This window comes from Hyaena hyaena, unplaced genomic scaffold (genome assembly GCF_003009895.1).
Source record: "Hyaena hyaena isolate Hyena2069 unplaced genomic scaffold, ASM300989v1 scaffold_280, whole genome shotgun sequence".
In the NCBI taxonomy this organism is placed as follows: domain Eukaryota; kingdom Metazoa; phylum Chordata; class Mammalia; order Carnivora; family Hyaenidae; genus Hyaena; species Hyaena hyaena.
The window spans coordinates 600,454-617,443 of NW_024080912.1; the positions used below are offsets into that span (position 1 = coordinate 600,454).

General features: G+C 51.4%; 1 protein-coding gene across 5 annotated transcripts in view; it reads left to right on the forward strand.

Annotated features, from left to right (window-relative positions):
- PLA2G6 (phospholipase A2 group VI) overlaps positions 1–16,990 on the forward strand; it is a 61,266-nt gene that overhangs the window by 22,477 nt on the left and 21,799 nt on the right. For all 5 annotated transcript variants that reach the window (XM_039246072.1, XM_039246075.1, XM_039246071.1 and 2 more), the window contains exons 3-7: positions 6,426–6,641; positions 7,859–8,042; positions 9,921–10,108; positions 12,707–12,803; positions 13,906–14,088. In XM_039246072.1, coding sequence (XP_039102003.1) covers positions 6,426–6,641; positions 7,859–8,042; positions 9,921–10,108; positions 12,707–12,803; positions 13,906–14,088 — 868 coding nt within the window. The remainder of the gene's footprint in view (positions 1–6,425; positions 6,642–7,858; positions 8,043–9,920; positions 10,109–12,706; positions 12,804–13,905; positions 14,089–16,990) is intronic.

Sequence of the window (16,990 nt, forward strand, 5' to 3'; positions counted from 1 at the left end):
GTCTTGCAAGCAGCGACACTGACTTCCTCTGTTTCAAGCTAGCTTTACAAGGAGGTTAATATAGCGAACAGCCTTAGAAGATAAGAGATCAGGTCTTTCCCTCAAGCAGAGGGGACGTTTGCTTTCCCCTCTCAGGGAATAAAGATCAGATCATCCTCCAGAACAAAGCCGAGACAGATTTGCTTATTAACAATCGTAGAGGGTTCAAGTTCCCCGCACTCAGGGTTTCTCTCTTCTAATGCAATGTGAGCAGGTAGCACCTGGCCCAGGGAACCAGCACACACGCTGATACTCTGGCTGCTGCTGTTGCTGTGAGTAATAAGTTGTCCATTGTCTTTATCCAGGAATCTCGTGTCTTCTGCCAGCATCCATGAAACTATGTCAGGCGAACTTGTTAGTTTGCAAGTAGGGCAAAGTCTGAAACTCTTCCCAGTTCTGGATAGAAGCCTAGAGATTGGAACATTCATCCTTGGCCTTACTGAAGTACAGCTGGTACTGTAGTGTCTTCCAGACAATAAACGGGCCTTAGAACTTTTTAACCCCATTATTCTCCCTCTAGGCTTCTATACCACTTATTTGTTTTAATTCTATTTTTTTTTTTTTTAAACACAGCAAGACATGATGCCACCAATACTTATTTAGTTTCACCCACCATATATGCCATTTTCGTGGTACTTCATTTTTTCCCTGGATCCTAGGCCTTCGATACAGGATCAAGTTCCTTCCACCTGAAGAAAATCCTTTTCTATTTTCTTTTGTGCAAGTCGGCTAATGACAAAGCCTCTCTCTCTTTCTCTTTGTTGATGTGACTAGTGAAATGTTTTAATATAAACTTCCTACTTAAAGGGAAGCGTGCTGATACAGAATTCTCATGGACGTCTATTTTCTTTTAGCTCTTTAACAATGTCATTCCATTATCTCTGGCTTCCCTTGCTGAGAAGCCAGCTGCCAGTCTTTGAAGACAACTTTCTCCTCTGCTATTGTCAGTATTTTTCTTCACATTTTGTTTACAGCCATTGTAATATGGGACATGTCAGTTGTTGCCGTGTTTCAATATGTTGACCGGTATGTGTCATACTCTGTTACTGCTGTGTAACAAGCTAGCCCAGAACTCGGCTTAAAACAACAATCAAGGGGCACCTGGGTGGCTCAGTTGGTTGATCGTCCGACTTTGGCTCAGGTCATGATCTCATGGTTTGTGGGTTCGAGCCCCGCATTGGGCTCCGCGCTGACCACTTGGAGTCTGGAGCCTGCTTCAGATTCCATGTCTCTCTTTCTCTCTGCCCCTCCCCTGCTTGTTCTCTCTCTCCACCAAATAAATAAACATTTAAAAAACAACAATCAGTTATTTGGCTTCACTGCAGGACCCACCTCTAAGATGAATCACTCACAACAGCAGGTTGGTCCTGGCTGTTGGCTGGGAGTTCGTCCAGGGCTGAGGGTCCAAGACCGAGTCATCCCTGTGGGCTGTGTCAGTCTCCCCACGGCATGATAGCTGGGCCCCAAGAGGAAAGAGGTAGAAACTTCCAGTCTCTTAGGGCCTTGGTCCAGAGACTAGGGTAGCATCCCTTTTGCCATATTCTGTTGGCAAATTAAAGGGCAAAGAGACATACGCCACTACTGCTCAATGGGAGCAGAGGGTCAAAGGATTTGAGGGCCATATTTTAAAACCCCCACAAGGTCCCCAAGTGTGGATTTCTATGCTTGTGTTTGTGTGGGAGAGCGCATGGATAGTTTCAGTTAGTCTAAAAACAGGCATCATCAATTTTGGAAAGTTCACCAATGTTAACTCTTCAAATGGAGCTTCTGTGCAGTTCTTTTTCTGTTCTGTTTCTGTGGAGTCACTTGTACGTACAGTAGATCTTTTCATTCTGTATTCTGTGTCTTTTCTCTCCTGTCCTGCATTTTCATCCCGAGGCTCTTCAGGCTTTTATTCTGTTTACGTTTTTCTGGCCTATCTTCCTGTTCACTAGTTTTCTCTTCAGCATTGCCCAGTCTGCTTTTTGTTTGTTTGTTTGTTTATTTATTTGTTTTGAGAGAGAGAGCACAAGTGTGGGAGGGGCAGAGAGAGAGGGGGAGGGAAAAGAGAGAATCCCAAGCAGGCTCCTCACTGTCAGTGCAGAGCCCAATGTGGGGCTTGAACTCACGAACTGCAAGATCATGACCTGATCTGAAACTAAGAGTTGGGCATTTAATCAACTGAGCCACCCAGGTGCCCCCCCTTTTTTAAGTGTTTTTTTTTTTTTTTTTTAAGATTTATTTTTGAGAGAGAGAATATAAATGGAGGAGAGGCAGAGAAAGAGGAAGACAGAGAATCTGAAGTGGGCCCCAGGCTGACAGTAAAGTGCCTGATGTGGGGCTCAACCTCACGAACTGTGAGATCATGACCTGAGCCGAAGTCAGACACTTAACCGACTGAGCCACCCAGGTGCCCCCGTCTCTTGAGTTTTGATTGTGTGCGACACTTTAGATTTGCAGCAGTGCTTTTAGAAATCACACTTTTAGAAGTGTGGCTTGCTGTTTCTTTGTGTTTGCTTCTCCCAGGGACCTGGCAACCTTAGTCCACCAGGATTCCCACCCACAGTAAGAGGTGGCCCGTCCCTGGCCTCTGGTCCCTGTCCCCTGAGCCCTCCAGCCTCTCAAGTGACAGCGGCCGTCAACACCAGGCTCACTTCCTGGTTTTCTGTGATCCCTTCCAGCCTGGCATTTCATCCCTGGATGCTTAGGTATCCAGCGCCTCAAGCAGATGGCCTTTTTTTTAATTTTTTTTTAATGTTTATTCATTTTTGAGAGACAGAGTACAAGCAGAGGTGGAGCAGAGAGAGAAGGAGACACAGAATCGGAAGCAGGCTCCAGGCTATCAGCACAGAGCCTGATGCGGGGCTCAAACTCACAAACTGTGAGATCATGACCTGAGCCGAAGTCGGCTGCTCAACTGACTGAGCCACCCAGGTGCCCCAAGCAGATGGCCTTTTACATTTTGTTGCACTTTTCTGGTTGTCCCTATAGGAGGCGTTCCGCTTCTCATTACTTAATCTGCCGTGGAAGTGGAAGTCTTCAGAGAGATCCTGTTTTCTTTTGGATGCTTCTCACGAGCATTCACATGCCTGACTCCACTTTCCCCGTTAGCTACCTCTGTTTGCTCCCCTCTACGACAGAACCCCTAAAACACATTGTCTGTACTTCCCCAATTTCTACATTCCGTTCCTTCTTAGACCATTCCACTCAGGCTCTGCTTGCCACCAAAAGTGTTTTATCGAAGCCGGCAGTGTCTTACTGATGTTAAACCCAGTGATCAATTTTTAGCGTCATTATGCCTGGCATAGCAACCGCAGGTAGCGTGGAGTATTCTGATGTTAAGAGATTGGTGAGATGAAACAAACACGAGCCAAGGAGAATGAGGAATGACTTCCTTCCGTATCCTCTTTTCTTTGTTTTACTCTATAGCACTCATTACCTGGCAGTTCGTTTAATGTACTTTGTTATTTTGATTTTTACCTTATTCGTTGTGTTGATCTCGCCCATAAAAACATGGGCTCCGGGAAGGCAGGCGATGTCATCTGTTTTGTTTTACCCCTCCATTTGGAACAGTGGCAGGTGTTTGGGGTGCCTGGGTGGCTCAGAGGGGATGAGCATCTGACTTGGGCTCAGGTCATGATCTTGCAGTTTGTGAGTTCGAGCCCCGCATCGGGATACTGTGTCTCCCTCGCTCTCTGCCCCTCCCCTGCTCACACTCTGTCTCTCTGTCTTTCTCAAAAATAAATAAACATTTAAAAAATTAAAAAAAAGAGAACAGTGGCAGGTGCAGAATACATACTCGGTAGATATTTGCTAAAGTTACACGCTCTTGAAAGGAACAGGTGGGGCTTGTTAAGCCAGCCACCTTTGGGCACCACCTCCGCTGGCCCGGCTGGCCACTGGACCCGTGGAGGTGTGTAGGCCTATATGTTGGAAGTCCTGGTCAAAACTTCCAGTGTCTTCAATGTCAAGTATCATTGTGACTATTAGTTTTTCAAGTGCTGTTACTTGGTTATCCCACCTGATTCTTACAGTACCTCTGTGAGGTAGGTGACACAGGTGCAATTAGTCCCGTGTTTCAAATAGGACTGGGGGAGGGAAGGAATTTTCCCAAGGTCACACAGGTGAATAGCAGACCCTGGAGTTAAATACAACTCTTTAAAAATTAAGGGCTCCTAGGTGGCTCGGTCAGTTAATCCTCTGGCTTTGGCTCAGGTCATGATCTCACAGTTCGTGAGTTCAACCCCCACGTTGGGTTCTGTGCTGACAGCACAGAGCCTGGAGCCTGCTTCGGATTCTGTGTCTCCCTCTCTATTTGCCCTTCCCTCGCACACATGTGCACTCTCTCTCTTTTGCAAAAATAAATAAACATTTAAAAATTTTTTGAAAAAAATGAATAAGGTTTTTTTAATTATAAAAATTATATAGACTCATTGTAGAAAATTTAGAAACTTCAGAAATGTATAGGGGCACCTGGCTGGCTTAGTCAGTAAAGCTATGACTCTTGATCTCGGAGGTTGTGAGTTTGAGTCTCATGTTGAGTGTAGAGACTACTTAATAAATGAACAATTTTTTAAAGAAGAGAAATGAATAAAGAACATTTAAATTATTATAAAGAACATATAAATTAACATGTACATTTTGACATATTCACTTCCAGTTTTTTTTTTTTAATGTTTTATTTATTTCTGAGAGAGAGAGACAGCATGAGCAGGGGAGGGTCAGAGAGAGAGGGAGACACAGAATCTGAAGCAGGCTCCAGGCTTTGAGCTAGCTGTCAGCACAGAGCCCAGCGTGGGGCTGGAACCCACGAATTGTGAGATCATGACCTGAGCCAAAGTCAGAAGTCAGACACTTAACCGACTGAGCCACCCAGGTGCCCCTTTCCAGTTTTTTTTTTTTTTAACACCGTTTATTTCACATTGTATCATACCAAATTTGTATCTTGCTTTTGTACTTAACATTACAAAATAACATTTTATTGTTCTTTAAAAAAATGTTAATGTTTATTAATTTTTGAGAGAGATGGAGTCAGAGCACAAGCAGGGGAGAGACAGAGAGAGGGAGACACAGAATCCAAGGCAGGCCCCAGGCTCTGAGCTGTCAACACAGAGCCCAGCATGGGGCTTAAACCCATGAACGGTGTGAGATCACTACCTGAGTAGAAGTCAGATGCTTAACCAACTGAGCCACCCAGGTGCCCCGAGGCTGTTTTTTAAATATCATATCTTAATGGTTGCATAATATTCCATCTCATAGATGTTTATATCACAGTTTATATCACATTCCACTGCTGGACATGGAGGTTAAACACTTATTCACTTCCTACTGTGTGAGGGCTGGAGACTTGAAGCTGGGGCTCTCAGATGTCATAGTCAAATTAGAAAGGGGATAGGGGCGCCTAGGTGGCTCAGTTGGTTAAGCATCTGACTTCGCTCAGGTCATGATCTCACATTTCGTGGGTTTGAACCCCACGTCGGGCTCTGTGCTGACAGCTTAGAGCCTGGAGCCTGCTTCAGATTCTCTGGCTCCCTGTCTCTGTGCCCCTCCCCAGCTCATCCTCTGTCTCTCTCTGTCCCAAAAATAAAAAACGTTAAAAAAAATTAAAAAAAAAAAAACTTAGAAAGTAGATATGACAGGGCTTTAGTAAAATAATGTTTAAAAGCATCATGTGATGATATTTTTAAACAATGGAAAAGACAAGATTTTTATTTTTTAAATTCTTTTTAATGTTTTATTTTTGAAAGAGAGAGAGAGAGCCAGAGCCAGAATGAGAGTGAGAGTAGGGAGGGGCAGAGAGAGAGCGAGACACAGAATCCAGAGCAGGCTCCAGGCTGAGCTGTCAGCATAGAACCCGACACAGGGCTTGAACTCACAAACTGTGAGATCATGACCTGAGCTGAAGTCAGAACACTTAACTGACTGAGCCACGCAGGTGCCCCCAAAAAAAATATATATTTTTAAATGTTTTATTTATTTCTAGGAGAGAGAGAGAGACAGCGTGAGCAGGTGAGGGTCAGAGAGAGAGGGAGTCACAGACTCTGAAACAGGCTCCAGGCTCTGAGCTGGCAGTCATCACAGAGCCCGACGCGGGGCCCGATCCCACGAACCGCGAGATCATGACCTAAGCGAAAGTCGGACGCTTAACAGACTAAGCCACCTAGGTGCCACATCCCCCAAAATATTTTTAAATAAAAAGAAAATCCTGACTCTGTTTAGAGATGTGTGCATGTGTGCATGCGCAGTTGTACGTGGTGGGGAGGGGAGCCCAGCCGGAACGGGGCAGTGCTTGGCCAGAGGCAGGCATTGACCCACGTGTCGGGGAGACCCAAGGCCCTGACTCCCGCGAGGGTGTGGGCTGAGGCTGGCTCAGTCCCATGTCGTCCTCCTGTGTCCCTCCTCCACAGACTCTTCCAGCTGGAGAGGGAGGCAGACGCCCTGGTGAACTTCCAGCACTATTCTTCCCAGCTGCCGCCCTTCTACGAGAGCTCCAGCCAAGTCCTGCATGTCGAGTCCCTGCAGCAGCTGACCGACCTCATCCGCAGCCACCCCAGCTGGTCGGTGGCCCATTTGGCCGTGGAGTTGGGCATCCGGGAGTGCTTTCACCACAGCCGCATCATCAGGTGGGCGAGGGGCCCTTTCCAGGTGGGCCAGGAGCGCCGGCCCCTCGGGAAGGGGTGTGTGTGTGTATGGGTGGATCTGGGGAGCTTCCGTCCTGCCTCAGTTCCCCTCTGCTGGGCAACCTTTCACTCCAAAAGGGACAGTGTTGCCTCTGAGTGGGAGCAGAGGAGTGCTGACCTGAAGCCAAGAAGGAGAAACGTAGGGCACGACAGGTGTCAGCACCCCCGTTGTTTTATCCCCACCATGAACTTGAATCCTTCCAACACCCACACGAAGTGGCACCCTCCCCCCAAGAGACCGTGTGGCCCGTGCAAGGTCGCTCCGCCGGAGACAGCTCAAGAGACCTCAGATCCTTGCGTCTCCTTCCGAAACCACTTTCTTTTTTTTTTTTTTTAAATGTTTTATTTATTTCTAGGAGAGAGAGAGAGAGACAGTGTGACCAGGGGAGGGTCAGAGAGAAAGGGAAACACAGACTGAAACAGGCTCCAGGCTCCGAGCTGGCAGTCAGCACAGAACCCGACGCGGGGCCCGAACCCACGAACCGCGAGATCATGACCTAAGCGAAAGTCGGACGCTTAACCGACTGAGCCACCCAGGCGCCCCTCCGAAACCACTTTCTTGCATGCAGCCCTTCGGCCAACGCTGCCATCAGCGGAGGCGCCCCCGAGAGGGACCGTGCGGGCCCCGCCGCAGGACTGCGCCTCGCCTGCTCGCCCTCAGGTGGCCGCAGCTCCGGTCGGCTCCCAGGCCATGGGCTCGAAACCCCAACCCCTCAGTGCCCTTTGCAGTGTACAGGCCTGTTCAGCACGCTGTGTGGTGTCTCACCCCCCCCCCCCCCCCCCCCCCCCCCCCCCCGGTTCTGTCCCTTTCCTGGGGCGGCACGGCAGATATCGGATCCGTGCCTTTGCTGTAAATCAGGGTATTGAAGCCCGGAAGGTTAAGCCTGTTGCCCAAGGCTAATGAGATTCCTGCCCTCCGACCCTCTCTACGCCATGCCGCCCGCTTCCGGCTGGTGTGGCCCTGGGACACGTGTCCCATACCGAGGTGCCACGGGACAGCTGCTGAAATCACATCAGACCCAAGTAAATGGTGAACTAGCCCGAAGTTCGACCCAGCCGGCCTGAGCGTGGCAGGAATGGCCTTGAGCTCAAAGCCCACTTCCTTTTCTGCACTTGAGTTTCTCAGCACCCCTCTCCTCTTGACCCCCCGCCCCCCGCAGCTGTGCCAATAGCAGGGAGAATGAGGAGGGCTGTACCCCCCTACACCTGGCCTGCCGCAAGGGTGACGGGGAGGTCCTCCTGGAGCTGGTGCAGTACTGCCACGCCCAGATGGACGCCACCGACAACAACGGAGAGACTGCCTTTCACTACGCCGTCCAGGGGGACAATTCCCGGGTGCTGCAGGTGAGCAGGGCCACCGGTGCTGGCAACACCCCACCGTCGCCACTTGGGCCCCCGAGCTCCTTCCTGGAGGGCGCACCCTCCTCTCCTCCCCTTCTCTCCTGTGTTCCGACAGGGAGGCATGCCCTTGGTCACTGTGCTCTGACCACCCTAGGGAGGTCCTCTGCCCCAGGACATGAAACCAGAGGCCCCAGCCAGCCAATCAGTTTAGTTCAGCTTGTCCCGAGCCCCTGCTGAGCCCGACCCTGCCTGGGTGAAATTTCAGCCTTGCCTGGAGGGGCTCACGGTCCGGTGGGACCTGAGCTTAGCTTTTCACAGGAACTCAAAACTCCATCAGGCTCCTGCAGACTCTTTGCACCAGATGCAGCCCTCCTGTTAAATTTCTGATCACCTGGGCCGAAAAAATGAAAGTAAAACTTGCAGGGGGTGAAGGAAAGGCTGCTTTATATATCAGATGGAAAAGACAGAATACCAGACCGTGTTTTATTGCCCAGGGTTAGTTAGAAGAGGCTTCTAAAGGTTCTGTCCTTCCCTGCGCTGGCATCGGAAAGGGACTACATTGTTCCAGAAAATATGGGTTTATATCATATGATTAGTGCTCAGGGGAGGGACTTCAACACGCACCGTGGAGCCGGTCTCGTTGCAGAGGACGCGCACATTCTGTCTTATCAAAGGTGTCCCTTACCACGTGCTGGTCTCATGCCCGGCCCTGTGCGGAGTGTTTTGTGTTCCAGTTAATTCTCCAAAAAGCCTCTGTGGGCGGGGTCATCATCCTCTTCTCTCTGCCAAAGAAACTGAGGTTGATGGGGCGCCCGGGTGGTTCAGTCGGTTAAGCATCCAACTTCGGGTCAGGTCACAAGCTGGCAATTCGTGGGTTTGAGCCCCATGTCAGGCTCTGTGCCAACAGCTCAGAGCCTGGAGCCTGCTTCGGATTCTGTCTCCCTCTCTCTCTGTCCCTCCCCCACTCCTGCTCTGACTCTCCCTCTTTCTCAAAAATACACATTAAAAGGAAAAAAAAAGGAGGGGGGGCGCCTGGGTGGCTCAGTCAGCTCAGTCGGTTAAGTGTCCGACTTTAGCTCAGGTCATGATCTCACAGTCTGTGGGTTCGAGCCCCACATCGGGCTCTGTGCTGACAGCTCAGAGCCTGAAGCCTGCTTCAGATTCTGTGTCTCCCACTGTCTCTCACCCTTCCCTCCTCTCTGTCTCTGTCTCTCAAAATAAAGACATTAAAAGAAAATAGAGAAAAAAGGGGAAAAAAAAGACACTGAGGTTGAGTGAGGTTAAGAACTGTGTCCAGGGAGGGGCAGAGCTGTGAGTGGGGTTGTGGCCCTAGAGGCAGGCCTGAATGGAGCCTGTTGACAGGCCCAGCTAGGTGTCACAGGCAAGCAAGAGCTGTTAATTAACTTGTGAAGACAGCATTCAGCCGCAGGTGAGGAAATAAAACCTCCTGGCTTTCTTCATAATACTGTGGGTTGTTTTTTTTTTTTTAATTGAAAAAGTAATACCAGCCAAATAACTTCAAGCAGGAGAGACGAAAATACATGGACGTATACAGGGGAGAGAAGGAATCGCTCCCGCTCAGACCCCCAGTGCCCACCCCGTGGAGCAGCCCCCTTTTAAATTTTACCAATTCAGAAATTTTTCATAAGAGCTACAGCGATGCCAGCCCAGCCCCCAAGCCACCTGGCACAGCTGGCCTCCTGTTAGCCTCCAAGCCTCCTTTCTCTGGGGCTTCCCTTAATGTTCCCACCAGTGCTGTCTCCTCGGCAGACTTCCCTTCCCCTCAAGTTGGCGGAGGGGACTGGCCCCGACGGTGCTGGGGAAGGTCACACAGGGGGCTTGTCTCTGTCGGGCTCCATCCACCCCGGTGTCTGCTGTCAGCTCCTAGGGAAGAACGCGTCTGCCGGCCTGAACCGGCTGAACAACCAAGGGCAGACGCCTCTGCACCTGGCCTGCCAGATGGGGAAGCAAGAGATGGTGCGCGTGCTGTTACTCTGCAATGCCCGGTGCAACGTCATGGGGCCCACCGGCTACCCCATCCACACGGCCATGAAGTTCTCCCATAAGGGGTAAGACCTCACCCCCGCCCCCACCTGGTTGGCTGCCTCTCTAGCTCTCACCCCGCTCACGTCTCCACGCCCAGGTGAGCAGTGGCCGCCCCAGGCTCATGGGGGGAGTGTATCAGTGCCAAGGGCCGACCCTGGTGCAAAGAGAGTGCCCGATGAACGCATAGCGGGTATGAATCTCTGTCCAGAAAGTCCGCTGTGACAAGAGTTGGGCGTTCCTGTGTTTTCCATAACACACCTTAATTTCTGGCCACCAGCCTCCCTCTACCAAACTAGAGGAGAACAATCCAGATCTTGGCCGGGGTCGTCCCCTTTCCACCACCGCCCCCAGGTGGTCCTCCTGGGCTGGAGGCATGTACAACCCCAGGGAGGGGCCCCCCAGACCAAGCCCACCAGCCCAATGTGACCCCCTTCCTGGCTACAGTGCTGCTCTGTGTGGCTTTGCCAGCTTCCTGGCTTGGAGCCCGGGGGTGCTTGGCAGGTGGTTTGGGGGCCCGTCATTCCTGGCTGGCGGCACCGCTGGGTGGCAGGTACGAGGCCCATGCCATGGGGAGCTCCAGACCAGTTTCACGTTTCTCCCCTCCTCCCGGGACCTGGGAAGCCCTGGTGTCGGGAAGATTCTCCATGTGGAGTGTGGGTATGTGTGTGTGTGTGTGGAGCGGGGGGGAGGTGATAAAAGAGATGAATATCTCAAAATATTGCCCAGTGGGAACACCAGCTGGAATGGCCGACTGAATGGATGAATGAGGTAGTTGGTCCCGCAGTCTGGACGCTGTGCTGAGCGCTGGCCTTAGAGAGCCGGAGAAGAGAGTGGCTCTGGGACAGGAGACACAGAAGTCACCAGGTCCTTCTAGGCCATGCTAAACAGGAAGGGGGAAGAGCAGAGAAGGCTGTGCACACATGGCGGGGGTGGGGGGTGGGGAGGGAGGGCAAGCCTGGCCGTCCCCCAGGCTCTTCCTTTCCTGGAGTCTGCCCCCACCCACTGTGCCGGCCCCCATGGTGTTGCCATCCCCTCAAAGGTCTAGTCCAAGCTGGGGCCAGCCCACTTTTCCACGATCCTGCTCAGCCCCAGCCGAGATGGAAAAGAAATTTCGGAAAGGCGGGGCGCCTGGGTGGCTTAGTCGGTTAAGCGTCCAACTTTCGCTTAGGTCATGATCTCGCGGTTCGTGGGTTCGAGCCCCGCGTCGGGCTCTGTGCTGACTGCCAGCTCAGAGCCTGGAGCCTGTTTCAGAGTCTGTGACTCCCTCTCTCTCTGACCCTCCCCTGCTCATGCTGTCTCTCTCTCTCCTAGAAATAAATAAAAATATTTAAAAAAAAAAAAAAGAAATTTTGGAAAGGCTTGACCAAATGACTGGAGACAGGCCTGCCACCTTGCCCCCCGCCCCCCTCCCCACCGGTGGTCAGTTCCCCGGGTTGCAGGTTACACCCCGAGTGGGCACGAGTGGTGGGTGATGCTCCATTAGAGCTGGGAGACGGCATGGCGGGCCCGCTCTTGCTCTGCTTCAGCTTCCCCAGGCCGTGCTGTCCAGGGGCCCCGTGATGCCCATGTGGCTCCTTCCTTAGACACCTCTAGCTGCCTTCCTCTCTCCCCTGCCAGGCCTCCCCTGTGGGGCTGGCAGAGATGGCAAGAGATCGCTGCATGTTAGACGACGCAGGGGGCCTCGCACTTTGGGGGTGCCTTACTGCTGCCACCGCCGCGGCCTCCCGGGTCCCCCACGGGGACCTCCCTCTGCCGCCGCGTGGCACTCCGGGAGTCACAGGTGTTAGGGCTGCAGAGAGTGGTGCCGCCCCCGCTTCCATCTGGGGAGCCCCTTTGCTGATGGCGTCAACCCCGCTGACCTTTATAGAGCCTGGTTTGGGCCCGGGGACTCGACGTTCCCTTTGCAAACTGTCTCCAAGGTTCATTAGCGTCGTGCCACGTATCAGAGTTCCCTGCCTTTTTAAGGCAGAATAATACTCCATGGTCTGGATGGACCACATTCTGTTTTCCCCTCCATCTGTTGAAGGACACTTGGGTTGTCTCCCCTTTTGACCGGTGTTGCTAGGAACGTGGGTGTACAGGTATCTGAATCCTTCCTTTCAGTCCCTCTGGTTGTACACCCAGGAGTGGAAGGTCACTGCAGCCTTAATTGCTCTGCCCGTGCTTCCCACAGGATGCAGGTCACTGCAGGGAACAGCAACGGCAGAGGACCTGGGCATGGAGTGACCGTGTGCCAGGTGCAGAAATGAAATGTCTTCTCTCCCTTAACCCCCCGCCAGTTCGGCTAGGACTGTGCACACGGCCTCGGCCACTGTCCAGAGATCACCAGTGAGGAGGCTGGGGCTTGACTCTAAAGCAAGCACTAGTGAGAATGATCATTGCCGATTGGAGTTATCAGGGAAGGCTTCCTGGAGGCGGGGGCTCGAGCTGCGCCTACAGGGGCTCAGGATACCTGGGACATACCATAGTACACATGCTGGTTGGTTTTGTAGCAACTCTATTTGCAGAAACTCTTCTTCCCCAGGAGTTGAAGCCCCAAGTGGTGGCCTTTTCCAGCCCTGGGCCACCTCTTGCCACCCCACGGACTTCTAGACTTCCCCTTGGCTCCTCTTCCCCCCTAGGTGTGCTGAAATGATCATCAGCATGGACAGCAGCCAGATCCACAGCAAGGACCCTCGCTACGGAGCCAGCCCCCTCCACTGGGCCAAGAACGCAGAGGTAGGCAGAGTCTTAGGGTGAGCGGTGGGGGGTGGGTCAGGGTCCCAGGGCCCCTTGTTCCTCTGCTGCCGGCAGGAAGGAGGTCCCCGAGATGACTCTGTGGGGGTGGGAGGTGATCTCCTAGTGGTCCCGCAGGCGCTGCCGCTCTCTGGCCCAGGGACGACGTCCCCTCTCTCAGTTCTTTGCACATGAATTGCGGGTCCTGTGGCCTGGCTTTCGGAGATGCGAGGTCAGCGAGGTAATGTGGGAGAAAATTCTTCATCAAGCGCCAGACTGAAGGCGATGCTGGTACTGGCTGCATCCACAGAGGGCCTGGCTGGGCAGGGGTCCCGCAGCCTGCCCCTAAACCAAGCTCCGTGTCCCTGGGAGGGAGGGTCCCTCGTCTCCAGGAAGCACAGCTCAGCATGTACTTGGATGGCTCCAGAGACTTTGGTCTGTCATGAGGGGCCAGGAGGGAAATGGCCAGATTGCCATCTTCTGGAGGGTGCCTCCTTCCTGTCCGGAGCTAGACACCAAGTCAGGCCGCTCATGTATGCATTGTCATTCATTGTCATCCCTCGGTGAGGTAGGGACTTGCATTTCTATTTTCACAGAGAAGTGAGGTATAGAGGGTATGGCGGCCCACCCAGGCTCACACGAGCGGGAGGAAGTGAGGCTGAGCTGTGGGCTCGGGACTGTCAGGCCCCAAAGGCCACGCCTCTCTCCCTGTCGCAGGCTCCCCAGGGGTTGTGTGTTGCTAAGGCCCAGGGGGTGGTGTCAGACTTTGGCAGGATCCCAGCGAAGGTCACAGGGAGCCTGGCAGTTCTGGGACTTTGCAGAAATGCGTGGGGTCCCGGTCGCTCCAGGAAAGGACCTAGAAGCCCCTTAGATCAGCCAGCACAAATCAGCTTTCTGTTCTCTACTTCCTGGGGTGCCGATGGCATAGGAACTAACGTGTAGGGCCACCCCCAGCCTGGGGCCTGCCACCTGAGTTCTTGTTGTGAGTGCTTTCCAGAGGCCCGGGGTCATACGGCCTCTCGAGGGGGCGGTGGCAGCGCCGGTGCCGCCAGCCACTGCCGCCCTGAGTGCCCGCCGCCTTGGGCGCGGCCCCTGTCTTCTGCAGATGGCCCGCATGCTGCTGAAGAGGGGTTGTGACGTAAACAGCACGAGCAGCACAGGGAACACAGCTCTGCATGTGGCCGTGATGCGCAACCGCTTGGACTGCGTCATGGCCTTGCTGACCTACGGGGCCAACGCCGATGCCCGCGGAGAGCATGGCAACACGCCGCTGCACTTGGCCATGTCGGTGAGCCCGTGGCGGGGGCGCTGCCTGCCCGTCGCTCCCTCCCTCGACGCCTTCTTCCTGCCCGTGCCGCTCAGAATCTTCTTACCTTCCTACATGCCATTCAGACCTGCCTTCTCCCTCAGGAACCTTCTGTGTCCCCCTTTCAGCCCAAAGTCTCCGTCCTCGACGCTCCCGTCCCTCTGGCTCCTGTGTCCCCCATTTGACAAGTGCGTGAGGTGCCGGCTCTGGCTACCCACTGTGGCCTTGGGCAAGTCACGTCACCTCTGCCAGCCTCGATTTCCCCATCCAGAAACCAGAGGTGTCGGTACCCACCTAGCAGAGCTGGTGGACGGAGTGAGCAGTGGGCCCTTGATAACCCCAGGAGGAACGTCCGGGCGACACATGCGGTACCTGGCATCAGTGGGCGCCCCTCAGATGTCACTTCTCCTCTCCTGTATTATTATTAGGGAAAAATACTCATCTGCATACTCTTTCTATCTCCTGGAGAGGAGGGGCGGTGGGGGGGTGGGGCTATAAGCTCCCGGGAAGCAGGGTCTGCTTGTACATCTGGTGGCCCGTGGTAGGTGTTGGCCGCTGCTCTTGGTTTATTATAGAGCAGAGTTCCTCCCCCTAAAACCTCGCCAGTCTGGATAGACAGCTAGAGTGTGAGCATGATGAATACAGGGAAGGGAATATTACTATCTTACGGATGTGTGTGTATACGCATTCCGCATTCCGTAACAATACCATGTATTACATAGGTATGTTCAACAGATTTCCAAGCGATGGAATTGGAGAGGCATCTGGGACTCTAAAAGAAGTAGATTTAGGGCAAACTCAAAGATATGTTTTATAGCAAAGGCCATCATTGGTAGACACTGTTGCCCTGGGAGGGAGAAACTGAAAATAAAACCATGGCCATTTTCAGCATTGAATGAGTCCTTAGAATGACCAAGTTCATCAGTTCTCAAAATTTGGGGTCTATGTGGTCCCTTTATACTGTTAAAAATTAATTATTGAAGATCTCAAAGATTTTTTGTTTATATGGATTTTATCTATCTATATTTACTAGATTGGAGATTAAAAATACGAAATTTTCAAAATATTAGTTCATTTATTAAAATTTTTTTTTAATGTTTGTTTATTTTTGAGAGAGAGAAAGAGAGCATAAGCGGGGGAGGGACAGAGAGAGAGAGGGAGACACAGAATCCGAAGCAGACTCTAGGCTCTGAGCTGTCGGCACAGGACCCGACACGGGGCTCGAACTCAAGAACCGTGAGATCATGACCTGAGCTGAAGTCGGCTGCTTATGTGACTTAGCCACCCAGGTCCCCCTCAAAATATAAATTCATTTAAAAATAACAATTCATCAGTCACCAGCTAGCCTAAATAAATAGCATTTTTATGCAGAACTTTATTTTCCAAAACGAAAAATAAAGGAGAAGAGTTGGCGTCCTTTTACATCTTTGTGAAACTTTTTAACGCCTGGCCTCAGAGAAGACATATTGAACCTCCTATTTCTGCCTCATTTATACTGTAGCAATATGTTGTTGAATATATGTTGGGGGATAAGAAGAAAATCCGGCCTCCCAGAGCTATGTTGGAAAAGATACACAGTTGCACCTTTCCAGAGAATCATGAATATTCTTTGATATTGCACCAAAACTGGACAAAGGGTAGTTTCTGACAAGTCAGTTGCAGTGGTCAGAGCAACCATTTCCACGAACTTTTTGCACTTTGTTACATTAAACGCTTTATTCTGCTGGTATCTCTTGCACTCTGCATGGGCCTTTTACCCATGCGTAATTTCCTCGGGTAATACTGGTCCACCGTGTATGCATAGAAACAGTGACCCATTTCATCAGACAGTATCAAAACCTCGCACTTGTAAATATCCCCACTGATCTCATCAGAAAAGTCTTTCAAGTTGGGGCAGCTGTTAAGCCTGTCGTGGCATACACAAGTTTTCTGGAATTGCCATTTCTGTTTGCAAGCTTGAATTTTATCATTGGCACAAAGTATTGTCAGATGTTTTTCCTGAAGTGCCAGGCTCCCTGCATTCATTTTTTTAAAATATATTTTTTATTTATTTCTAGGAGAGAGAGAGAGAGACAGCGTGAGCAGGGGAGGGTCAGAGAGAGAGGGAGACACAGACTCTGAAATAGGCTCCAGGCTCTGAGCTGGCAGTCAGCACAGAGCCCGACGCGGGGCTCAAACCCACGAACCGCGAGATCATGACCTAAGCGAAAGTCGGACGCTTAACCGACTAAGCCACCCAGGCGCCCCCCTGCATTCATTTTTGAGAACACGTCTTTTGGATACCCAAGGCTGAACAATTGTAGTTTGTCTGTCAGTCATGGTCTCCAGTAAAAATGGTGTTCTGGGGGGGAAAAAGCCACATGGTTCTACTCACAACTCAAGCAAATCGTAGACACGCTTTTCCTCAAGATATCAGTTGTACTCTGGTATGCCACAGACATGCCCGTACACCATGTCAGATTTTAATAAAATTAGTTCTTAATGCTCCATGAAGGGCATTCCAAAATGAGAACTGGCTTTTTAATTGATTGGTTGATTTTTAAAATGTTTTTATTTAATTTTGATAGAGACAGAGCATAAGCAGGGGAGGAGCTGAGAGAAATGGAGACAGCACACAGAATCCGAAGTGGGCTCCAGGTTCTGAGCTGTCAGCACAGAGTCCAACACGGGGCTCAAACTCATGAACCATGAGATCATGACCTGAGCTGAAATCAGAGTTGGCCGCTTAACCAGCTGAGCCACCCAGAGCCTCTAAGTTGGCTTGCCTTTAAACCGTCCTTAAATTTATTTCGGGAAATGTTCTAGAAAGGAAATGTTCTATTACTGCAGTAAGTGGTAAACCAGCAACATGAAGGGAAATATATAACTAATATAAAGACAGAAA